The sequence below is a fragment of the Mizuhopecten yessoensis genome, unplaced genomic scaffold (assembly GCF_002113885.1).
Source record: "Mizuhopecten yessoensis strain PY_sf001 unplaced genomic scaffold, ASM211388v2 scaffold3053, whole genome shotgun sequence".
NCBI lineage: Eukaryota > Metazoa > Mollusca > Bivalvia > Pectinida > Pectinidae > Mizuhopecten > Mizuhopecten yessoensis.
In genome coordinates, this window is record NW_018404852.1 from 118,222 (window position 1) to 146,102 (window position 27,881).

The 27,881-nt window shown below is 35.5% G+C and overlaps 2 protein-coding genes across 2 annotated transcripts; both read left to right on the forward strand.

Moving 5' to 3' along the window:
• The first annotated feature begins 262 nt into the window (after nt 1-262).
• LOC110446930 (multiple epidermal growth factor-like domains protein 10) lies at nt 263-7,500 on the forward strand. Its single transcript, XM_021492276.1, has 9 exons — nt 263-410; nt 2,034-2,252; nt 2,520-2,654; nt 2,821-2,955; nt 3,222-3,356; nt 3,609-3,743; nt 4,062-4,182; nt 4,388-4,458; nt 4,785-7,500. The coding sequence occupies exons 1-9, from the start codon at nt 263-265 to the stop codon at nt 4,841-4,843; spliced, it is 1,158 nt and encodes a 385-aa protein (XP_021347951.1). The 3' UTR covers nt 4,844-7,500.
• A 3,155-nt stretch (nt 7,501-10,655) lies between these two features.
• Nucleotides 10,656-20,543, forward strand: LOC110446924 (nuclear inhibitor of protein phosphatase 1-like). Its single transcript, XM_021492268.1, has 7 exons — nt 10,656-10,722; nt 12,287-12,347; nt 14,525-14,678; nt 16,046-16,260; nt 17,017-17,161; nt 18,571-18,635; nt 19,244-20,543. Exons 1-7 carry the CDS (start codon nt 10,673-10,675, stop codon nt 19,577-19,579), a joined length of 1,026 nt encoding a protein of 341 aa, XP_021347943.1. The 5' UTR covers nt 10,656-10,672; the 3' UTR covers nt 19,580-20,543.
• Nucleotides 20,544-27,881: the final 7,338 nt, after the last annotated feature.

Here is a 27,881-nt window from a genome sequence, read left to right on the forward strand (position 1 = left end):
ATCAATTGTGTATCTAGGGTTGCTCTACTGAATGCATATTGCTGATGCTGATTTTGACCTGTATTTTACGCTTCATGGTTTTAATGGCTTTTGCACTGCGAGCGGGGGAGATCGATGGCAGCGTCTTCGTGTTTGTATTGACTTTGAAATCACAAATATTTTGACGGTTTAGTCATAATTATAAGAAACTCGTTCCTCTTCAGAGAACCTGTCTCGTCGTAGTACTACGGTGACGTCACAAAGCAGTAACTATGCAGAGAATATGTTCCTTGCGCATGACGCAGTTGATGGCGATGGAAGCACGTTCTCCCTGACGGCTCGAAACCAAAACGAGGCGTGGCTCCAGGTCGACCTTGGGTTCGCAGCCCGTATACAGGAAGTCGAGGTGTTACACCGGTGTGATGTCACGTGTGAGTACATATGAATAAGTTGTAATCATGATTTCATTTGGATATTCCAACCATTCTTTATAAACTTGCTGATACCGTTTTCGGATGTGTTTTATCTATTAGGGGCCTTCTTCAGATATTCGAAACTTCAAGCTAAGGAATTCTAAGAGCCACCCTTATAAAATAATTGTACCAGATGAACAAGAAATGCATTTTTAAACACTAAGTCATAAACTTCCTACGTAAAGAATTCAATTTGTTGGATAATGTTAATAATTATATAATATGCAGTTTTTCTGTTCATTTATTGGATTCCTAAATAAATATTCTTAAAACAAAATCCTCTATAATTTTTGAACAAAGACTCTTCATTTAATCACATATCCATTCATACTCATTCCCGCAGCAATCAAAAATTAATCTAGGAAATAGTATAAAAACAAATTCGAAGCACCATTATTTTTAAAATATAACATTTGACGTCTTTAAACGGCATACCGTCATTCCGCGTTCTTGGCTAATTGCGTCTCAAAGGTTTCAAACTAATACTACTTCAGTCTTGTTTGTCTCATATAAAGATATGCTGTTGTCAATAGAGGTACCTTATTTTGTAAACATAACACTACAGCAAGGACAGTTACACTGACGAAGACTTTGTCCACGTGATCATCTATTTTATAGAAAGTTTTGTCGTAAATAAGTGGAAGATTTGTTTTAAAGACACGGTATTTCTTACTCAAAGTATACCCCACTTCTCTTACCTTTTTGTAAGGACAAAAAAGAAGAAGAGATAAAATACTTTCGCGATGCTTTCATTTCGCATTCAGATATTGTGATAATGTTTTGTGGTTACAGACAATTATTTCTTTTAATGACAACCATGGCGGTTGTTTTGGCGTCTACGAGTTCACTATAACTAGCTATCCTTTCCCCAGTATCAACAGTCAATGTGCTTATGGAGTTTACATACCACAGTTGGTTAGTTACTTTAAAGCTTGTAATTAGTGACAGGATGTTTTGGTTTTTAAATGACAGACATCTGTTGACGCTGAGAAATTTTTGTGGCGGGCAGCATGACCTGATTCCCACTGTAAGGTTGTGTTGTCCGCCATGTTTGATACTTGTCGGTGTGTCGTACATCGTTTGTGACCTATATTCTTTCCCTGATTTTAAGAGAGTTATTACGGCGTGTGACCCAAGGTGCAGGAAACAAATACCGTGCAGAATTGCATTGTTTTTCTTTTAAGATATACTGTAGGCGGTCTTTGCGTTTGGTGTCTCATGTGCTCCGGTTGATCTGGTTTTGTTTCGATGTAGAGTTTGGACTTTATGTTTCAATTTCCGTGTGATACACAAATTTGACAGAGCAAAATATAAAATGCTATATTGCAAACTATTCCTTTGATATCTATAACACTAAGTCATATTCAGCCGATACGAAAATTTGTTTCTTTGAAGTAGAGAAAAGGTATAACATGGATATAAAAAGGAGAACGGAAATAGACAAAGATGTTGCGTTTTCACAATTGACAAGTTTTATAATATGTATTGGTGTGACGCTGATCTAGGACAACGGATAGCTCCAAAGTTAAGACTTAATGAAGTTATACACAGACATTATTATCTCATTCTGTCGTTTTGCAGTCACTCGTCCACACAGATTCCACGTCTTTGTGTCCAATGTCTCCGACTTCCGGTTTGGAACTTTATGTCTCTTCGACACGGGAAATACTATCCCTAACCCTGTGTTACTGCCATGCGCACAGAGTGGCCGGTATGTGACGTTCTACAATGACCAGTCGACTTCAGAAGGTGGAAGCTCCTCGGAGGCATTTGTGGAACTGATAGAGTTCAGAGTCTTCGGTAAGTTATTATGAGTATTTGGAGTCAGTTAAATATGGGCTATTGAAGCTGTAGGGCATGTTATAACTTCAAGATAACTTTTATATTGAATAAAAATGTTAATAGGAAATGCGACAAGAAAAGCATAAAGCAACTTACATCATGTGTAAATATCCTATTCGAATCATATTCCGCAGTTTTTTTCTTAAAAATATTCATCTACACAAAGAAATATACTTAACATGAAATAAATGTATCGATAATAAGTATGTTTCTATAATTAAAAAGGCTGTGAGGCAAACAAATTTGGTCAGAATTCCTGTCTACAAAAATGTCACTGTGCATCTGGCTGTAACCCTAATAACGGCGTGTGTGACGTGCCCGGATGTACTGCAGGCTACAGAGGAACAAAATGCGACCAGGGTAAATATGTATACATATAAGTAATGCGCTTGTGTTATTGAATTGTTCGTGGTTAGGAAAGAGTAAAGCTCGCAGATTCTGTACATTCGGATTACAATGAATGACAATTGGAGTCATTGTCATGCAAATTCTCATAACGAACGGTTTTTTTTTTTTTTATCTTCAGGTTGTGACAATACCTCTTTTGGCCCAGATTGTAATCACACGTGCCACTGTTCGACCCCCGGATGTGAACTCGTCATCGGACTGTGTAACAAACCCGGATGTAAAGTTGGCTACGTTGGTTCAGCATGTGAACTTAGTACGTAAAGTCTACGTATACATCAAAACAATTTTACATTGAAACTTACAAAAAGAGATGTCTTGTTAAAATTTGAATATTAATCTTTATAGTCTTCATTAAGATATGAGTGATAATTTTGAAATCACTAGGAATGGAATATTGTAAGTAATAGGTCAAAGAAAAAGTGAAATTTAAATGTTTGCAAATACACCGTGGTAAGATTTAATATGTGGTTTAGTATTGAATTTAGTGATATATATCTGCAACAACAACGTATTTTACAGCTTGCGAGGAAACGAACTTTGGAGAGAATTGCAAGCATGAATGTCACTGCAAGACGCCGGGGTGTCATCACGTGACAGGAATGTGTAACACGCCCGGATGTGAAATGGGTTATTCGGGACAAACATGCAGTAATGGTAAAACTATTATTCAATTAAGATTGATCACTACGTCAATCGGAAATCTATCATCGGAACTCATTTTTGCGGTACAAGGTAAATACTAAAAGATTATTTACTATTTACTACATGTTTAAAAAAGTTTTAGTGCGTAAGATGAAAAGTAATTTAGAGGTAAGTTACACATCCTCAGAACCAGTGTTTTTGTATCAACGCCATTGTATTATGACTTAATCTGATAAATTAAAATACCAATGCCACTTGTTACAGGCTGCGAACGACAACAATTTGGATATAACTGCGAAAATACGTGTAACTGCGCCTCTACCGGATGTGACGACATCACGGGGGTCTGTAAAGAACCAGGATGTATGAAGGGATACACGGGCGAATCGTGTTACAAATGTAGGTATACACATAATACATAGGCCTTTGTATCAATGAAATAACTCTATGTACAAGAACGCTATGCAATAGAAGGGCAATAGATTAGCAGTTAAGTTGATTGGCGAGCCCGCAGTGCACATGCTATCGTGATGAACGTCACAATATATGAATGCATTGTGAATTAATTGATGTCAACATGTCCGTCTGGGATATACAGAATAGATATGTTTTGAGTAATCTGTTTCAATTTATTGAACGTAAACAACTTTCATATCATACATAAGAACAATCTTTTAAAAAGATATTATGATCACTTAATTTATTTTCATTACTCAGCTACCGACGAAAATGACTCGCCTGCACGAGCTGGGATATCGTTTGCGTTCCTCCTCACTGTTATAGGGATATGTGGTGTATTCGTCCTCATCCTAATCCTGAGTATAGTTGTTTGCGTAAGGTAACTAATTATTATCATACAAATATTGTCGACTACAATTGTAAAACAATTTGTGAGAACAAAGTTTTATTAGTATTACGAGAATAAAAATATTAGTTTATGGCAATTGTTCCCGTTCTTCATACTGATTGGCTAATACCAAATTAAATATTGAAGAAAATATTGACTATGGTATTTTCAAACCTTTTTTCCCTGTATGATCTAGGAAGAAAAAGAAGAAGAAGCGCTCTCCGTACGACGTATATGAGCACGCCATATCTACAGCCAACCGTCCAGGTAAACGGTTAACATCATTCGGTTCGTCGGTTTATGTTTATCTGTGCGAGAACTCGTTCAATATCTTCTGTACTAAAGTTAATGCAAAATACTTGCAAACAATACATTCTAAAAGATAGATCTACATCATTTTCTCTCACATGATTATGCAACGTTTGCTGTTTGTTTGAAATATTTTGATTTTTTTTTTCTGTAGCTTGTGTGTTATCTCATTTCTTGATATACACGTAATCTCCAAATTCTGCAATACTATAATAACTTATTTCACTGTAGTAACTACTGTCTTACCAATGATCGACCATGTATATTCCTATTTTTCTTTGCAGATACAGGAATACATGGACGAACAAATTTTAGTCGAAATCGTGAGCAATTTCAAGCTTAATGAAAAGATGACATACTGACCTTCTTGTGGAAAGGGTCTGCAGCCGATGTTAAACGGAGCCATATTTATAGTTATGTATTTAAACTTTTATAGAATCTTTGTTTTCTACATATTATGCCTTATAAGGAAACATTCTTTTATTTTCCATGCATCGTAACGTATGAAATATGAAGGACCATAATTTATTTGACGTGTATCATGACTTTTCGAAACATGTTTTGACGTTTACTGGACACGTTGTATAAGATACAATACGAGGGACATTTAATAAATTCTGTCGCTTGTATCAGGAATCATATATATGATGTATATAGTTTGATTGTTTGTTTCTATTAGAATCCTTCGAGGTATCCCCCTTATCAGGAACGTATTTTGAGATCGCGCTATCCATGACATTGACGCTGCGCGGTGGTCTCCCCTTGGTATACCTGCAAGACACTGCCCAGAGCACTCCTAGAGGCATACCGTTTTTCAGCGAGCTTTTTCTTTAGTAATGGAAACAGGAAGAAGTCCAAGGGGCTTAGATCTGGTGAATAGGTTGGGTGGTCAGTCATTGCTATCTTCCCTTGCTTAAACAAACGCCTGTACAATTTTGTTGTTGGGTGATGAATCATTGTTGTGAATTAGCTTGATGCCATTCAACACTTTACTTGGACGCTTTTTTATGTATAATCTTTTGACAGACTTCAGTACTTTGTGTTTAACTTAGCAGTTATAGTTTTCCCTTCCGTGCATGGTATCAGATCCACATGCCATCTAGAATTGAAAAACACATGGTATACAAAACGTTCTTGGTGCTTTTTATACGTCTTGCAATCACTGGTCTTTTTATCTCTTGATAACCATTATTAATACGCCTCTGGTGTTCTCATCCCCTGTATGTTACTCTCTTGAAGCTCTCTTGAATCGCAATTATCATGCTTTTGCAATATATTTTAGCACATTTCAAACGTTTGACGTTTTGTTCAGATGTCAGCAAATTGGAGATCCATCGGGCACAAAGCTTCTTTAATTGCAAGCGCTTGGTCAGAATAGGATGTGAACTGCCTTCTGAAATGCCATCCATATGAGCTTTCTCAGATACAGTATCACGACCATCATCTTAATGATTGTTTTCACAGAAGCTATAAGTTTTTCTTTGATGCTGCAACTACCTGGCTGTGTGTCCTTTTAGATGTCACCTTTACCATTCTTTATCTTGTTCATCCATCCTACATGAAAACAGTTGTTCTCAATGAGAACAGAGGTGCTTTCTGTAAAGCACACTGTGCTTCGATGGAGGAGCATACTTCAGATTCTGTCTCAGTCTTCATTTTAGCATTGAAAGTAACTACTAGTCTCCGGATGCATACCAATTAACAATGAATAACTTGTTCAATTCTTTTCGGATGATGTCGAAAATGTGCACGTGTATTGTTCTTTAAATGTTTTGGAAGGCCGCCAAGGCGCTAAAGTATTGAATTGTCCGTTCGTACTGGAGCTGTGTGGTGACAGAATTTATTGAATGGGCCTCGTATTGAAATATTGTTACCCAACCCAGACTTTTGAAATTTTGTGTTTCATTTCGTTTATTTGGTGTCCCATTTATTACCATTCTCTAGTTGTATCTTAGTTAACACTTTATAAATGACCAATATAATACTCTATTTTGCGTGTCTACTAGCTGCTTTATAAAAAGTTCTTTTTACACAAGCAATAAGAGTTTCTATGTGACGTTTCGATGACTAGTACGGTATGTACAGTCACCTTAATCAGACAAGTGACCAGTGAAGCGTTTGTACACAAAGGTGTAAAATGTGTACGAGTTGTCCACAAAATCGATGTCGATTCGGCTACGCTGTAAGCGTATGTACACTAGTTGTTATGTATGTATTCAAATGACTCGATTCAGCTACGTTTTGTTTAATACTGGGTCATAGATGTGCAAGAGTCTATGAGTCCCCACATCTCGATTTAGATATGGCCCAATGCAGCGTATCCAGATGGCTTCCTTTATCTGCCGCTTGGACAGGTCATTTATCTGAGGTAGGTGACAGTGTACATACCGTACTAGTAATCGAAACGTCACATAGAAACTCTCCTTGGTGGCGTAAAAAGAACTTGTCATAATCCATACTTGAACCTGAAGAATCCAATCTGAAAAAAAATCTTTAGAAATACTTGCTGCTTTTTGATGGAGTCCCTTTGACCTCTGTTAATAGACACACGCTCTGGTGATACCTTAAAATACATTAATTGAAATCTTAAGACCTCTGTTGTTTTATTATAGTAAAAACAAAAATGGTGTTCCAGAAACCTAATAGGAAATATTATTATTTTTCTTCAAAACATTTGTTCCATTTAGGGTACCCACAAGTTAAGTTTGTTCAAAAGCAAAAATCTCTGTCATTCTAAAGATAGGAAAAGATAGTAAGACAAGTTTTATTTTCAATTAATGATAATCAAAGTTTAATGCCCTTTAAACTTTTGATCTTGCATAAAAGCTAGAAATAGCGTTATTCCTATGGAGTTCTTTGAGAAAACAGCCATTCCGGGTTGAGTGCACAGCACATACATTGAACTGTGTACAGTGGCATTGTACAATGCACAGTGTTGTGCAAGAAAGTTTAAGTTTGACGACACGTGCCAATTAAAGACACGTGCTATTTATCTTATAAACGAAATTAAATATATTAATCTTTGTTTTGATTTGTCGTTTTTCTTTACACACACACACACACCCACACACACACACACATACTCCATCAATGACATCTATAGTTATTAATATATTTATGATTTATATATAAATAAAAACATTTAACAACCTTAGATTCATTTCCGTTAGCAATCGGAATTGATCAAACGGGGATATTTTAATTAATGATCAAATGAAAGATAACCTGCTCTTTACAATTAAAATAAATTCCGTTGGCAGTTTGGAAATTATCTACAATACTGATCATGAGTTAATGAGGACGTGCCCTTTCAATCTGGTAATTATGATAATACACGGGATTTGACGTTTTACTTAGTTGGAATGACACAGGTGTTGAGGGACAGCACACATGGGGTTTATTATCTTCATACAATCTGAACACCTTCAAATGCCCTATATGAATTTAGCCTGCCAATGTAGAGTCACAGGCACCTCATAATTTTGTACAGCTATATCTGGACCTAAGCTAATGTGTAAAAGAGTAATTTTACACGATTAAGGGGTTAAAATCAATTTCCAGTAAAAATGCCACCTCCAATTGTTAACAACGTTATACCGACAAGCAGTTACACGTTTAATGTTATGCAACACTTATATGCAGTGCTAAATTGTATATATCTCGAGAAATTAATTGAATTATGATATCACGTACCACGGACTAATCTAATTCCGTGCACGTACTTAGAATTCCGTGATGATATTAAACTTTTTTTCCATTACAAAATATACAAATAAATCATTTCGATCTACTCCTGTAATCTATACCAAGGTGTGAAATTTGTGTACAGGTAAATTACACCAAACACACCCTGTGTCCAGTGCTGACAGCAGGAAGCCCAAAACACAAAGCAGAGACGTCGAATCTGTATGTATCTGCACAAAGGGATGTCAGCAGGTGGGAAAGGGGGTAGATTACGTAGATTATGTGTCTTCCAATTTTCCATTTAACAACAACGTCATCAGGCTAGATAAAGGGGAAATGAATAGGGATAATCTTCAAGGTAATAATGCATAAATAAATAGCGTAAACACAGTCACAGATTGTGTTACATTTTATGCAAACCAAAATCCATACAACTTGATATCTGATCAGGTGGTTCAATGATAAAGTACTAGAATTTGTAAGACTTGAACACGCTGATTCATCAGATGGGTGAAATGTAAAAATTGGTGGTGTGTATGCTTATTTCCTATTAAAAATGAAAGAAGTGTATTTGTTTAAAGAATGAAAATATCGAAAGTATTCCCTCCCAATACATCTATATCTAATGAAATAGACAAGACAACTTAGCCACACATTACGGTGCATACTTATACTCCTAGTGTTACGCGTTTTTATTACTGGGGGTAAAATTACATATAGGTTGCTTCTCTGTTTGAGTAAACATTATTGCACCAATGCAATTTTTCTGTCATTAAAGGAATGGGGTTCACGAACGTTTGACTCAATATTTAATCAATATGCTTTCTTTTGTCTAAAGGGATTCTTCATATTATCAAGCAATCAGTTGAATAATAAAAAATATGATATTCACAATACGTTCCAGGATTTCTTTGAGCATTCCCATTTTCGTGATATTTTCTCAGTACGTCTCTGGCGGAATAGCAAAGTTTATATTTGACTCCCAAGGTTTGAACAATTCGTCTCTCGACGTTCAAGTTATGAAATATTACACTTATAAAACTGATGCACCGATCTCCAAAATTATACCAATGTACCAAGTCTCGGTGATTTTTTGGGTAATCTATGTAACTCATTGAGGATCTGAGTATAATTATGTTTATATACCGTTTCACTATTTTCATCCAGATTTAAAACGATAAATTTATTGTTTAGATGAAATTTGCGATCGAAATTTTCTTTGAAAAATTCTCTCAAAAGGAAAGTTGTCTGACTTCTCAATTGCGGAATAACGTTTGGAAGTATCCAGCAGTGGCGGATCCAGAGTTTTTTTTGGGGGCTTCAGGACACTCACCCCCCACTCCACACCCTAAGAATTTTCTTTAAAAATCATGTATTTTCACCATTTTCCTCAATTTTTTCCCCACTTGGAACCACCCTGGAAATTTTGACCCCCCCCCAGATAGGTCTCTGGATCCGCCGCCACTGTCCAGTGCCTGATTTCCTGTATTATATACCTTCGGATAGAAACGTCATCATGCAGTTATACACATGCGGTGTCCCCTATATCAGAACTTATATAGAACATTATAGATATACAGATTAAGCATGGTATGATGTTGTTATTGATGTAAACTTACTCTGTAATGATGGCGCTAGTGTTTCTTCAGATGATAATAATACAATTGCCAAATCAGTACAAAATGTTCAATGTAGGACGGGAAGATTTGATTAATTCTCTGTTTCTCTATTTATACCCTCACCCCCACCCCCTTAATTTCTCTCTCCCACTCTCTTTCAACCTCCCACCGAATCCTCGATTTCACTGTGGTATGTCTCATCAATTTGTTTGTTTCTTATATGTATATTATCTTTCATGCCATCACGTGACCTCAATTGTAAATATGTTATGTATGTTATTTGGAGAAGTCATCTATAAGTTGGAAAACTTACTGACTAATCCTATTGTCATATTATATGTCAATAAAATAGGTTTAAACCAAACACATGCGGTTCGCGCCGTCCAGTGTTAACAGACTAGTGGTTTTAAGATATTTTTTAATTATCTCCTTAGGTTTTTGAATTAAGAACCCGCGTAGTTAATTCAGATACAATGTATGCGAAAATATATTCTTCTTTGAAAAATTGTACTGAGAAAATACTTTTAAATTGTTCATTGATGGAGAGACGTAATATATAAAATAAAGATAAAGCTGGTTAGAAAATCAACTGATTGTAAATGAAAAAAATATAGAGCTATAATTTTCTACAAAATAATGTCAATGAATTTCTGGCACACACAGGTTTTATTTTCATTTTCATACAAATATCCTTTACTCCGATAGAAATACTCGAAAACAATGTTCGATTCAAAAATAATTTTGAAGTTTTTAATATTTGGCCCTGCTGAGCGTCGAGCCCATTTGCTCGAGGCAAACGGGGCCAGTTGCGTATAGGTAAGAGTTACCCCCCTTTCAACCGATACAACAGAGGGCACTGTATTCCCAAGATGGCTACCACCAGTGGGCCACTCATAAACAACTTCGAAGTACCTTCATGGTTTGTAGCAAAAATGCGTGCCATTTTAAGAATGCATACCTAGTTTTAATCGGGAAACTGTTTGGTTGTGTTGTTTAACTATTAAGTGAGCGTGAATATATAGTCATTGCATATGATCAAAAGGAAACATGACAACTCATGATCATCATAACAATATTCTGTATACAGTACTCATGTCCACGAACACGAGCGTTATTTGCTCATGAAAGAATATGCTAACTTGTTTTAAAACGCAACACTTCAGTAATTTATATCGCATTAAATTTTGATAACATAAGGTTTGGAATAGAAATTAATATGTTCTGGACCTGTTATCTAATAAGTTACAGAACAGATCTAGAATAGCTATTTACCGTAATATCATGAATAGGACACGAGGCATCCCGATATTATATACAACGAAACTGGACCCCTTTATCCATCATAGAAAAGTAATTGCAGTCTAATGCACTGTCTAATTAATGCATATATGATGTTTTTCATATCACACTGAACAGGCCTGTTGAAAAAATGCACAGCCAGACCTACTACTTCAATATAATATTAATACCACAGGGGATTAATACCCGGTCTGCTCTGCCACAATATATAAAAAATTCTCTTGTTGTCAGAAGACATGTTATCTCAGCTAGGCCAGACCTGGCTTTGAACATGGGACACTCCGAACTCTAGACATATGCTCTACTTATTGTGTTACCTGGTTGCCGACAATCAGCCAAGTCTAGTTTTGCTACATTCCTCCCTCCTTTAAGTCTTCGCCCCTGAAGACGCAACCTTTTACAAACCAAGGTTAGGGTATCCCCTTGCCAAGCGTACACCAAATGCTTGAAGCAAGGGTTGGCCACATGCACCACTGTATCAGGAGAGAAAATATGCACTGCCAGACAGGGGTTTGAACCTGGGACCTCCAAACTCTTAGACAGACACTCTACCATTTGAGCCACCTGGTTGTCGACCGTTGACCTAGTCCAGTTCTGCTACATAAATAATATCCTCTAATGTAGCAATGGTGATAAAATATACAAGAAATGGACACTTTATGTATTATGTTGCAGTGGATAAATGCAGCAGGTCTGACCTGGGTTCAAACCTGGAGCCTTCCAAACTGGGATAGATAATCTATATTCAGATGCACTAATACCTAGTTTCATTTACCTCCTGTTGCCCCTCGAGCTCTCAGTAGTAAAATCTGATATAACACTTCTCTCAGAAATGCTAGAGAGCTGCTCAGAACCTACCAATATGTTTATACTTATACAAATACATATATGTATCGTATATATTTTAAAGTACTTTTAATCACGTTTAGGTATTTACAGACCGAGATATGTGTAGAAAATTTAAATATATTAACAAATATCGATGGATATTAATATCCTGTAAATTACATATTTTTTTTTATTATGTCTACTAAATAACAAACTGACTGCTTATGATCAGTAATTTACTTTATATGTATATCAAGACATAAATACAGCATTTGGTAAGCTTATTAATTATATATTAAATACATTTATGCCAACTTCATGTAGACTCATTTGCTGTTTGATTTGTCTCTCTTCAGGGCCAGTAAACCACCCACAGGTCTTCATTTAGATGTTTTAAAAGATGGAAAAATGATACAGGTATGTTGGATATCATTGATGCATGCATGAAATTCTGTTTTGTTTTTAGCTCACCTGGCCCGAAGTGCCATGTGAGCTTATACCGTACTGCGGTGTCCGTCGTCTGTCCCTCCGTCAACTTTTTCTTTTGAACGACTTCTTCTGAAGTACTGGAGGACCTAGTGTCACGACATTTGACCAGTAGGTAGATAGGATGGAGTGCTATAAAGTTTCCTCTTTAAAATGACCTTGACCTACTTTCAAGATCACAGGGGTCAAATATGTTAAAAAAAATCGAACAACAATATTTAAAGGACTATAAGGACTAGAGTCATGATACTTGGATATGTTATGTAGACCAGCAGTGCGAATCTTTTTCTTTGTCACAGTTATGAGGTCAAAGGTCAACTTTAAGTGCTAATCAGGGTCAAAGGTTAACAGCTTTAACAATGTTCTTCTCAAGTTCCATGAGGCCCAGGGTCATGATATTTGCCCAGTAGGTACCTAGGATGAATGCTATAAAGTTCTCATTAAAATGACCTTGACCTACTTTCAAGGTCACATGCGTCAACTACAACTTTTAACAACAATATCCTAAGAACCATTTGGTCTAGTCATGATATTTGGGTACGTTATGTAGACCAGATGTGTGAATCTTTTTCTTTTTTACAGTTATGAGGTCAAAGTCAAATTTAAGTGCTAGCCCTATGTGCCTCTTGTTGTTGTCAATATCAGAAATTTAATGAAATGTCTAAACAGCAAATCTGTAAATAACAGCAATTATCATATGTCAAATCGGTAAATTTGTAAAGTAAGTAATTATTATCTGTATCTACATTTCAAATGTTATTATGTGGGACGTAAGAATTATTTTGTAAGATTGGTCTTCTGGCTAGCTAGGTCAGGCCAATGTATTTTTCTGTGACCTGGAGACCATGGAGCTCTGATGAGAGCCATGCAGTCAGTATCTCTTCTTCATTACTTATACCAGATACTTTCAGTCAAAAACTTTGATATTGTTAAACTTTATCCTTAAGCATATGATCTCGTTAATAAGTTTCTCAAAAAAAATTATATTGGTAAAGAATTGGTTATGCCAGATATAGCATCAAATTCAACAAACCGCAGTGGCTTTATGGTTTATCATCCTCTTTTATAGGTATATGATATGCGCCCGTTCTCTGATAGCTATGACCCCCTTATTTGTCCCAATTTGTACATGTATATCAACTATTATATAGTGTCTGTCCTTCTGGATGATTATATGAATAACACATATTCATAAAGTATGATATATCAGACATTTTGACAGTGGTTAACAATTCAATACTGCTTTCCATTTCACAATTTTGACATTTGAAATTTTTTCGATATTCTTCAGTTTTGTCAATGAATTTGACAAATTTGACCCAGGGTCTGTTTCTCAAAATACCCTGATATATCATTGGGACATATTGTCATCTTATCATTAGCCCATTTGAAAAGGTATATTTAAACATAGTCTGACGACATTAATGTAAGTAGAGGCTACAAGGTTCCCACTGCTAATTCACAAGTACATGTTGTATATTAGCTTTGTAACACCCTATTTCCTTCCTACCATATATACAATACTATTTATATGATTTTGTAAGCTGTTGCACTTGAACAGAGGTTGTGTTTTCTGTACATCTTGTATAGCTTGTTTAAACATAACTTTAACACGAGTGCTACATTAAAGTGCTTCCTGGCTTGCCATTGTAGTTTATATTGGCACTAGGAATTGGCTACATGTATCAGCTGTTGTCTTGAAGAATAAGCAACATGTTATCCATAGCCACACATTGTTATGTATCATATAAACCTAAATGTAAATATTAGACGGCATTATAGGCTTTTGATGGCAGTCATATGTATTTTAAGCAGAAGAATAAAAAAGACTCGATTAAAAGTTTTGATAATCCCATTGATACTAGGCAAAGGATTCGTGTAACAAGAAAGGGGCCGAACTATTAAATACCTACATATATAGCTCTAACATTATATTTATAGATCAGTTTGCAGTTGATTTACCTTCTTGTTTTATTTGAATTCCCTATATGTATACCATATACTATATAATTATTTGTACAGTGTACTAGAATTGACCTGAAATTAATCGAACCTACTGTTGAATTGTGCATTTGCTTTTCACATGATGCCATTTACTTTTCTTTCAGAAACTTATGATAGATGAAAAAAAATGTTACTTCTTTGGAAGAAATAAACTGATGTGTGATTTCTGCATTGACCATCAATCTTGTTCCCGAGTTCACGCAGCACTGATTTGGCACAAGCATTTATCCCGACCGTTCATCATAGACTTGGGCAGCAGTAAGTGACTCCTCTCCTATACCTTTCTATTATACCAATTGTGCTATTTTTATTTCACCAAAAAAGAATTGTAAGTTTTAGAACTACATTTTCTTGACAAGATACGGGTAAGGACAATTACCTTAATCCTTGTTTGTATCTCAGGAGAACGGTTCTTAGCAAAGGACCATAAGGACAATTACCTTAATACTTATATGTATCTCAGGAGAACAGTTCTTAGCAAAGGACCACAAGGACAATTACCTTAATCCTTGTTTGTATCTCAGGGAAACGGTTCTTAGCAAAGGACCACAAGGACAATTAGCTTAATACTTATATGTATCTCAGGAGAACAGTTCTTAGCAAAGGACCACAAGGACAATTACCTTAATCCTTGTTTGTATCTCAGGGAAACGGTTCTTAGCAAAGGACCACAAGGACAATTACCTTAATTCTTTTATATCAGGAGAACGGTTCTTAGCAAAGGACCACAAGGACAATTACCTTAATCCTTGTATATCAGGAGAACAGTTCTTAGCAAAGGACCACAATGACAATTACCTTAATCGTTGTATGTATCTCAGGAGAACGGTTCTTGGCAAAGGACCAAAAGGACAATTACCTTAATCCTTTTATATATCTCAGGAGAACGGTTCTTAGCAAAGGACCACAAGGACAATTACCTTAATACTTATATGTATCTCAGGAGAATGGTTCTTAGCAACGGACCACAAGGACAATTACCTTTATCCTTGTATGTACCTCAGGAGAACGGTTCTTAGCAAAGAACCACCAGTCTCTGTGGTACAATAATATTTTTCAAACAAGTAGTGTCATTGGCTACTATTTTGATATAGCATATCATAACATTTAACTCTCAAACATTGAGCTAAGTTGATCATTATCATAATACATGGACACAGTTTTTATGTCTAATTTTTAAGAAATTACTCAAATCATTTAATTTCAAAGGGCTAAACACATATATTAACTACAATCAAGAAAGTACAAGAGCTGTCTTACTCAAGGGTATCTGACTACATGACGTTTGTTTGTTTGTTTGAGTTGTTTAGCGTCCGATTCACTACGGAGTAGTTTTGTTTATCCAGCAGATGACACATACAACATTGTACCCTTTACTACCTCCTTATAAGTGTATTTGTTGAGAGTGTGTGTACCGGATGTTGTTTAGGTCTTTGGTTAGTATGGGTCTGTATTTCTATCTAACAGCCCATTAATAGTACCAAACCAAGAAAAGTATTCTATACCTATATGATACATGTACCAACATTACTTCTGCTAGGAAGCAAACTTATAAAATGGCATTGTTAACACCGACATCTACATTGGCTTCAACAGACTAACAGTATCATTTTTTCCACTCTTAGCTCATGGAACATACATCGGACACATTCGTTTAGAGTCCCGCAAGCCTCAACAGGTGCCCTTAGACAGTGAGCTTCACTTTGGAGCCTCAACTCGTCTGTACGTCATCAGGGAACGTCCTCAGATCACATCCAACCATGGGGATGAGAAGGACAAACGAGCCGATGAATTGGAAGGAGGACTAATGGGCCTGCCCGAGTCTGAAACAGAGTTAGATGTAGGTTGAAATTTCAATTTCTTATCAGTTTCGGCCAAAGATAAATCTTTGTATTATTGACTTTTTATCTTCACATGGATTTTATAAAGTAAACGAATTGAAATTAACAGAGAAGGTAGAAAATTCAGTATAACATTTAGACTGATTTACCACCTAACCATGTATCTACCCATAAAACTGAAATCAAGCGTGGTCCGAGTATGACCTATTCCGTCTTTTCGTATTGCAGAGTTATCTTCTCTTGGGAGCAGGTATTGATTGTTACGTCATTGATTTGTGCGAGAAAATTACGTCGTTTTCTCAAAAATTGATGACGCTGCTCTCACAAACAAGTGACGTAACAATCGATACCTGCTCCCAAGAGCAGATAACTCTGCAATACGCAAAAACGGAATAAGGAATTTGAATTCCTTTGCCTGTAGCATTATACAATTTTGATTGATCATTGAATAAATTCAGTTATCACCAGCAGCATGTCACGTAAAATTTGTTCCTTGATTGAATTAAATATGAGATGTAAAATTTTGTTTAGATTTTAAATATAATACCACATAATATAAATACTTTAATACCCGGTTTTTATACCAGTATCTGTTTTCCAAAGGAATCATTGGTAGGTACTTTTCTACTTCCCCTGGAGTAGCCATACAGAGGGGTGCAGTACAGTTCTGGAAATACACAATTCACAGTAATGATTAAGAAATTAAAAGATTTATGAATATGATAATTTTATATTTTTTTTGTTCCTGTTTACAGAATTTAACAGAATTTAATACAGCCCACAATAGGCGAGTGACAGCCATGGTGGAAATTAATGAAAAGAACTCTACAAATCCATTGAAAAGGAAACACAAAAGCACGCATGTGAATTTTGAGGATGAAGATGAAGTTATTAATCCAGGTATGTTACACAGTCCTTAACTTTAGAATTTATGTTTTAATCACTTAATTTCCTTCTTATTTTATTAAGAATGTAAAAAAGTGCGTTCTACAAGGTCCCCATATATGTTGCCTGCAACTAACTTTTGGCGATTTACAGTTGTTCAAAGGAAGCCACACTGGTAGACTCGTGATTAATCTTAAAATGAGGCTTAAGTACCTCTTTACTGAGGGACATTGTACATTGTACATGCTATGGCATCCCCAAACACTCCAGTACATGCTAAAGTACCTCGGTACTGAGGGACATTGTACATTGTACATGCTATGGCATCCCCAAACACTCCAGTACATGCTATAGTACCTCGGTACTGAGTGACATTGTACATTGTACATGCTATGGCATCCCCAAACACTCCAGTACATGCTAAAGTACCTCGTTACTGAGGGACATTGTACATTGTACATGCTATGGCATCCCCAAGAACTTCAGTACATGCTATCATACCTCGGCACTGAGGGACATTGTACATTGTAAATGCTATGGCATCCCCAAGCACTCCAGTACATGCTATAGTACCTCGGTACTGAGGGACATTGTACACTGTACATGCTATGGCATCCCCAAGCACTTCAGTACATGCTATCATACCTCGGCACTGAGGGACATTGTACATTGTACATGCTATGGCATCCACAAACACTTCAGTACATGCTATCCTACCTCGGCACTGAGGGACATTGTACATTCTACATGCTATGGCATCCCCAAACACTTCAGTACATGCTATAGTACCTCGGCACTGAGTGACATTGTACATTGTACATGCTATGGCATTCCCAAGCACTTCAGTACATGCTATAGTACCTCGGCACTTAGGGACATTGTACATTGTACATGCTATGGCATCCCCAAACACTTCAGTACATGCTATCCTACCTCGGCACTGAGGGACATTGTACATGCTATGGCATCCCCAAGCCCTTCAGTACATGCTATAGTACCTCGGCACTTAGGGACATTGTACATTGTACATGCTATGGCATCCCCAAGCACTTCACTACATGCTATAGTACCTCAGTACTTGGTCCTTAGGTTGAGCAGAGATTGTGGAAGTCTTTCTGGTATTTCCTTTAATAATTATTTGTGTAGAAAATGATTATTGTTTCCTTTTAAAAGGGTGATCCTTGCTGAAAAATAGTTAATACTCCTTCAAAGAATATTAAAATGCAAGATATACTGACAGGGTGAAAATACACTTGTTTGAATATAATGACTCGTAGCTTTCTAAATATGATTTAGGTTAGGATAAATTTTAGGGTAACTTAATTCAATAACATTTTAATGAGTGGTAAAGACCTAATTAAATGATAAGTTGTCATATTATGATTTTTAGTTTATTGACATATTTGTTTCTTTGTATTAAACAGAGGACATAGACCCATCCGTGGGACGCTTTCGGAATCTTGTACAGACAACAGTAATACCAAAAAAGGTTTGTAGTTTACCAGGGTACATATTATTGTGTATTTCCCAGTGCCTACATGTAATACTACATTACAATGTATTGAGGTAGTTTGTGTATCTGTTCAATGGTGTTGAAATATTGATGTAGGAAGTCAGGAAAGTGCAACTGAAGAAATATTAAGAGTGGAAAAATTTTATATATCCAAAAACAGACCAGTTTCAGAGATCGTGAAGTAGTGTCTAGACTTAGTGCCTATTGGAATCATCTATTAATACATTTTTATTGTTTTTGCACATTTTGATGTATCACACATGATTTGAACTTATAAGACGTTTTACATTACACATTTGTATTTATCTAAATTTACGTGTAAAACAATTCCCAGAGAAAAATTTGATTGATCAACATTTGAAGTTTTTAGTTTAGCCTTATATAGACTGCGACATGATTTTAGGGTATGTTGATCTTGCAATATATTAACACTGGTTTCAAGAAATGTTGGAACGAATGATTGAACAATAGCTAACTTTGTCATTCAAAAATAATATGGATTATCGCTTGCATTGTTTATTATTCCTAAATAAACCAAATATAAGTTTTTAATAATTCTTGTCTAACTTTTTACCTGTGTATAGCGAGCAAGACTGGACGGAGGTTTGAATGCCATTTCAATGACAGACAATATTACAAAAAGACTGCAGAGTTTTTCATACTCTACACCCAGTTTATACGCAGATCTTGGAAGTGTGCCAGGAGTGGGTGCTGGAGGTACCCTAAGTATTGCTCAGAAACTAGGACTTCCTATGCTAAATTTGGCACCAGATCTGGTCGAGACAGAACCAGTGGCCCCCGTCAACCCTGTACCCGCGGTCGTGTTCTCTATGGAGGAAGGCAGCAAAGAACCAAAAAAGAAGAAATACGCGAAGGAGGCATGGCCAGGAAAAAAACCAACTCATTCGTTCCTGGTGTAGCCTCAGTATTGTATACAATTCATGTAATGTTCTTGTCATCTCCAGAGGTCAGCTGCAATGATTCATGTGTCCATTATAACGGCCATTTATTCTGCCATCAGGCCACCATCTACATCAGCTCATACAGCCAAAACGTTGTGACCAGCTTTCAGAAAGGAAAGTCAATCTCACCTGTTGTTATTTCAGCATCCTCAATATCCAGGGGTTATGCTAACTTGTACTCTCTGCTCCCCATTGAATTTGTTATTGCAAAACTGAAGGCTCAGGTGTGCACCACCTCGTTGATGAGACAAGAAGATTAGGTCGATCCTTTGATGTACATCAAAAGAATCTTGCGGTTGCGTAATGGTAAAAAATGACTGACTTTGAAGTCAGGTGTCGCCCCTTTGTAATCTTCAAAGAACAGGTATTAGCCTTGTGATTGGTCAGGTATTTTTCACCGGAGACCAATCAGTTCAATTGAATTCAATTCAAATTAGTTTATTATCGTGTCACATGATTTTGAATAGCCACAATACAACTAAATGTACGTGTACCCCTTATAGTAGCACCGTAACTAGTTACTGGCCACACTGTACTCTCATACAGCAAACATGATCAATAATAATCAAAAAACTTTCTTTGTGCCTTCAATTTTGCAATGACCTATTATTCCAGGGGTGCAGAGAGCGTACATGAGCTTAACCCCTGGATATTGAGGATGTTATTTTAGTAGCAAGCACTAAATTCCTTCATGATTTTTGGTTGATTTATTTTTATACACAGTTCATATATACATACTAACCGACGTCTTAGTGAGAAGGTTTTTATACAAAAGTCATGCAAGCAAATCTATGGCTAAGTGAATTCATGTTACACATACATGTTAGCTAATCTATGGCTTAGTGAATGTATGTTTATACATACATGATAGCTAATCTATAGCTTAGTGAATGTATGTATATGTTTATACATACATGTTAGCTAATCTCTGGCTACGTGAATTCATGTCTATACATACATGTAAGCTAATCTATGGCTAAGTGAATTCATGTTATACATATATGATAGCTAATCTATAGCTTAGTGAATTCATGTTTAAACATACATGTAAGCTATTAAATCTATGGCTTAGTGAATGTATGTTTATATATACGTGTTAGCTAATCTATGGCTTAGTGAGTTCATGTTTATACATACATGTAAGCTAATCTGTGGCTTAGTGAATTCATGTTTATACATACATGACAGCTAATCTATGGCTAAGTGAATGTATGTTTATACATACATGTTAGCTAATCAATGGCTAAGTGAATTCATGTCTATGCATACATGTAAGCTAATCTATGGCTTAGTGAATTCAAGTTTATACATACATGTAAGCTAATCTATGGCTAAGTGAATTCATGTCTGTACATACATGTAAGCTAATCTATGGCTTAGTGAATTCATGTTTATATATACATGATAGCTAATCTATGGCTTAGTGAATTCAAGTTTATACATACATGTAAGCTAATCTGTGGCTTAGTGAATTCATGTTTATATATACATGTTAGCTAATATATAGCTTAGTGAATGTATGTTTATATATACGTGTTAGCTAATCTATGGCTTAGTGAATTCAAGTTTATACATACATGTAAGCTAATCTGTGGCTTAGTGAATTCATGTTTATATATACATGATAGCTAATCTATGGCTAAGTGAATGTATGTTTATACATACATGATAGCTAATCTATAGCTTAGTGAATTCATGTTTAAACATACATGTAAGCTATTAAATCTATGGCTTAGTGAATGTATGTTTATACATACATGTTAGCTAATCAATGGCTAAGTGAATTCATGTCTATGCATACATGTAAGCTAATCTATGGCTTAGTGAATTTATGTTTATATATATATGTATGTATGATAATCTATGGCTTAGTGAATGTATGTTTATACATACATGTTAGCTAATCTATGGCTTAGTGAATTTATGTTTATATAAAGATGTATGCTAATCTATAGCTTAATGAATTCATGTTTATACATACATGTAAGCTAATCTATGGCTAAGTGAATGTATGTTTATACATACATGTTAGCTAATCTATGGCTTAGTGAATGTATGTTTATACATACACGATAGCTAATCTATGGCATAGTGAATTCATGTTTATACATACATGTAAGCTAATCTGTGGCTTAGTGAATTCATGTTTATACATACATGTAAGCTAATCTATGGCTTAGTGAATGTATGTTTATACATACATGATAGCTAATCTATGGCATAGTGAATTCATGTTTATACATACATGTAAGCTAATCTGTGGCTTAGTGAATTCATGTTTATACATACATGTTAGCTAATCTATGGCTTAGTGAATGTATGTTTATACATACATGTTAGCTAATCTATGGCTTAGTGAATGTATGTTTATACATACATGTAAGCTAATCTGTGGCTAAGTGAATTCATGTTTATATATACATGTTAGCTAATCTATGGCTTAGTGAATGTATGTTTATACATACATGTTAGCTAATCTATGGCTTAGTGAATGTATGTTTATACATACATGTTAGCTAATCTATGGCTTAGTGAATGTATGTTTATACATACATGTTAGCTAATCTATGGCTTAGTGAATGTATGTTTATACATACATGTAAGCTAATCTGTGGCTTAGTGAATTTATGTTTATATATACATGTTAGCTAATCTATGGCTTAGTGAATGTATGTTTATACATACATGTTAGCTAATCTATGGCTTAGTGAATGTATGTTTATACATACATGTTAGCTAATCTATGGCTTAGTGAATGTATGTTTATACATACATGTTAGCTAATCTATGGCTTAGTGAATGTATGTTTATACATACATGTTAGCTAATCTATGGCTTAGTGAATGTATGTTTATACATACATGTAAGCTAATCTGTGGCTAAGTGAATTCATGTTTATATATACATGTTAGCTAATCTATGGCTTAGTGAATGTATGTTTATACATACATGATAGCTAATCTATGGCTTAATGAATTCAAGTTTATATATATATGTATGATAATCTATAGCTTAGTGAATGTATTTTTATATATACATGTTAGGTAATCTATGGCCTAGTGAATGTATGTTTATATAGACATGTTAGCTTATCTATGGCTTAGTGAATGTATGTTTATACATACATGTTAGCTAATCTATAGCTTAGTGAATGTATGTTTATATATACATGTTAGCTTATCTATGGCTTAGTGAATTCAAGTTTATATATATATGTATGTATGATAATCTATGGCTTAGTGAATGTATGTTTATACATACATGTTAGCTAATCTATGGCTTAGTGAATTCAAGTTTAAACATACATGATAGCTAATCTATGGCTTAGTGAATTCATGTTTATATATACATGTTAGCTAATATATAGCTTAGTGAATGTATGATTATACATACATGATAGCTAATCTATGGCTTAGTGAATTCATGTTTATATATACATGATAGCTAATCTATGGCTTAGTGAATTCATGTTTATACATACATGATAGCTATNGTTTGGGGGGGGGGGGGGGGGGGGGTCATTTTAATAATTTTGCTTCAAGTTACAATATACATATACCGAACCATGCAGCATAAATGTTACTTCAACAAAGAGGTACATGAATACATTAAGTGTGTACATACCACATAAAATACGACAAGTAATTTTGCATAATTCAATATCTCGGAGGAGGGGTTGAATACACATGTCGTTTTCATTTAGTTCTTACTAATCTTATACACATGTTACCTTTTGTGGTTAAAGTGATCAGTTATTGAAAAGGCAGGCATTTTAAATAGGGTTATTACTTGTTTGTTTTTCATGTGAATTTTGCATGGAGTTATACTAAGTGTTTTTTTGAGTAGGCTAATGGGGATGCTAAAATCTCCTATGTAGGGCGGCTCTCTGTGATCAGCAGTAGTTGGGGCCCCTTACACATGATGCCTACAGTCAAGTACGATTTGAGTATACACTGTTGGTCCATGTTTTACATGTTAATGTATTTGGAACTTTGGATGATGGATTGAGTGAAAGTCATAAAAATAATATCATTGAGTCATTACTGGAACTACAGGTATTTGGTTAATAGAGACACGAGTATCATATATGTGTTTTATTAACGATGAATATGTGTTTTTATAAAACGTCCATTGGTGTATCTTAACCTTGTTTTGTGTTTTTGTGAATTTGGAAGACATTTGCTTGCCCAAGAAAAGCTTTTAAGAAATTTTGTGAAGGATTTGATAGAAATATACAAATATCATCGGAAACTCCCTTGTAGCATGTTTCATCAGCGTGTACTCATGTATGAAAGTTTTATTTTTCGTTATATCACAAAACTGTTTAAGTCTTAGAACGGGTTAAACTATTTCAAATATCCTCTCAAATGTTCAGGAACTACATATAGAATCTGCAACCAATCCACCGTTGAAGACTTGAGGTGATTTGTTCTCACAAAATCATAAAAATTGTGTGTTTTTTAAAAGATAAGGCACATATTGAATGTTATTCATGAATTAAGCCAATATGCTAATTACTGTTACATAGATATTAACTAGTGGAAGCAATTGTTTGGAATTTGACGTTCTGACGTCATGGTGTGATGACATAGTATTGACTGAAAACAATAGCAATAAAGTCAAAAGACATGTGCTTCCCGCAGATATGAACATTCATTCTAGGTAATCTCATTAAAAAGGATATTGAATTTGTTTTGATTCACATGAAATTTATTAAATTCATTTCCAGATTTCCCGTTTTAGTTTGCCAGAACCACGTTGAAGCGAAAAACCATAGGCTCGTTTTAAAATCTGACATGAGATCCTAGATCATGTTTAAGTTTCATATGTAATGAATATCTATTTGATTTCAAATGTGTCATCAACATATTGACGCTTTTTGATGTTGGAACGCTTGGGCATTAAATGCACGACAAAACATATTCTGTGGGCACTAAGTAAATTGTGCTTGTGTTCCTGTGTAGAATTTTGATTCCTTCCCACCAAACGAAATTTTCAGTAAAATGATTACGATACTAACGATCTGTGGTATTTAACTGGAAGTTGATATTTTACTTTATTTGTTCGTTTACCCCAAGTCACCATCAGATAGATGCTAATTTATAACATGCCCACAGTCTTTGTATTGAAGTATAATTAGTGTTACAAGTATTTGAGTACGGGTTACCTCCCTTCCACTTTCTTTGACAAGGCAATATTTTTTTCTGCAACAACAATACAGATAGCAGCCGCACACACTGTAAATAAATATAAATATCATTGGTGCTGCAGCTTTTACCTTATATTGTTTTAATACTTATGAAGTGTTGTATGCTTACAGAGAAATTTTAATGGCGTGGTATAGTATCACATGTCTGTCGTCATATGGCAAGTCTAGTTAACATGTACTCGAGGAACAATGTCAGCCTGTGTAAAAAAATATATAATTATGAATATTACATATTATATAGATATTGATATTTTCAGTAGAAACATTTATATTTGTTAGATATTGAAAAAAAGACATCATCAAACGCCTTGCCCAAAAAGGACACAGGAAACATTTAAATCATTATTACATCTGACATCCCAGAAAGCGTAACCCCCCAAAAAACCCATAATAGCTATACAGTTTGGACCTCAATTAAGCACCACCTGAAACCTTAAAACAAATGATATCTCCAACTTTACAAAGATTTGATACTGATCGATGACCCAATATATATTAAAAGCTAATCGTCTAAAAGTGTATTAACTGAAAACAAATAAGTTATTCAGATTTGCAAAAAAGAGGATAGATGCCATTAAATCAGTAATATCCCACATTAAAAGGCTGTCAAAGCGCAAACATACCACCGTTCGTCAAATACAAAAGTACCCAATAGCTCCCTCTTTCAATATGTTTTTGTTCTACATCCCAAAACAACTGTAGTCAAACCGGTCTAATATCACACACAATGCAAAGCGACGGGAACTTTTCGTTGTGGATGTTGTGTATCAATTGACTGCTTCTATCAATTGGAATGATAATTTCAAGAAACTTCTGGATTCTTTGCCAGACATTGGGCAAAACAAGAGCATGCTGCGTTGGATTCACTTACAGAGTGAGTTAAATTTATCAGTCCCATCATTCGAAAAAGAACAAGCAGCTTGAAATCAAAAATGAAACCAAAACACAAGTCTGTATTACTTGACCCCGATGCACAAGAGTTTGGTAGTTGTATCCGCAGACAAAGCGTCTGATAAATTGTCCTTTGTCTGCATCACTTGTACATGCAGTGCCCCTCATCTGGTCGATATGTTCTTGTTTTCATATGAGGCTGAATTTATTGAAGAGCATATATCAGGACGAAAACAAAACCCCTCCCTAGTCCTTCCATTTCACTTTTTGATATTACAAGACATTTATTTACCACGTCGAAGGTATATACCCTCATGAACTTCAATCGAGGACACTTCAGACACGTGTACAACAGCTGCTTACCACGATCTTTGTTTACCATATGACCAATTTGGACTTTACCTTTCTTGAAAAGAACATCCATGCTTTCCCAACCTGCGGTATTTACATGAGGCCGTTGATTCGGTATTCAAGACCTTGATCCAAATATCGTGATTTCCGTGATAAATGTCGACTTATGATGAACAGACTCACAGAACAGGGTTTCCAGAGATGCAGGATGATGGAAGCTATGGACAAGATATATGGTCACCATAATGATCTCATAGGGAAGTATGCTGTTTCGTTGGTTGGTATGAAGGTCAATCATTTGCTCATTACTATGCCTTGTTTCGTAGTTACTAGCCCGCTCTGAGGACGCGACATTATTTTGATTTGACCTAGATTTACACGGCGGGTATTGTCGATGGAACAGAAGACGCTCACACTGCCGAAAACACGTGGTTTTATTCCACTAGTTTTGTTTCATATCTTGCCCTAGTTTTATCGAATTTGAAATCGAATTACGATTTTGTCGACTCTTTGGTAGTCACTTGTTTTCCCCTACATAAAAAATGATGCGTATTGTCGTGACATGTTATCTCCCTGTAAATGTCAACAGACAGACATTTGACGTGGAGGATATACAATAATATCAAAATGTATCCACGGACTAATTTAATTGGGGGAAACTCGCTGTCTGTGTATGTACATTGTGGGGAGCTTGTACTTCCAAGGCATTTTGTTCGGACTGTATCACATGTATATACATTTACCATTCCATAGCATGCCTTAGTGGGCATATTATTCTCTTCATATAGATTGTAAACCCAATATAATATCAATATGACTTTTAAATCATTCTAATATGATTGATCTTATTAACGATGAACAATAACTTTTAATGTTATGTTAAACAGTTTTTAGATCACCTGAGCCAAACACACTCGTGACCTATTGTGATATATATATATATATATATTTCTCTTACCAACAAATGAATACCAAATGTCAACAAACAACAAGTCGAACTCATAATCAATAAAACAAGGGCAAACTATGAAAAAAAGGGAAGATTTACAAGCGGACCCTTGTAGAATAAGACCAGGTGTTCCTGAAGGGTAAGCGTCTTCTGCTTCATCGACAACATCCGCCATGTACATTTAGGTCAAGCCCAAGTGATGTCTCGTCCTCATACCAAGTATTAGTGACAACAAACCATAAGGCACTCTAATGAACATAACCAAAAACATATCGTATAACGAAATAGCATATTCCAAAATGTGATCATGATGGTGACCATAACCCTTGTCCATAGTCTTCATATACCTGCATCTCTGGAAACCCTGTTTATCAGATTTCCGACATCAGTCGACATATATGACAGAAGTCATGATATTCGGAACAAGCTCCTGAGTATCGAATCAACTAGGATATGTAAGTATACAGTAGGTAGGAGAAGCAGGGGCGTTATAAGGACAGGTCGAAATCGTTCTTCATATCATACAGCTTAGTAGAAAGCCGTCCCTGTTGGTCATGCTGCAAGTAAAGATTGTGGAAAGTGGTAAACGGTCGATGTGGTCAATAATTTTCTTGTCTTAGACAGCGCATCTTTGATATATCTGATTATGCAATTGAATGACTTGGCTAGGATTTTGTAACCAGTCCTGATAAGCTTATCAATAAATTCAGCTTTATATGAAAACACAAACAAATCGGCCAGAAGAGGGAAACAGTTTGATCCCACGGGAATGCCTATAGATAGCTGGAAAAACTTGCGATTGAACTTAACAAGCATATTATCAACAAGGAACTCATTTTTATAATTTTGTCTGCAGACAC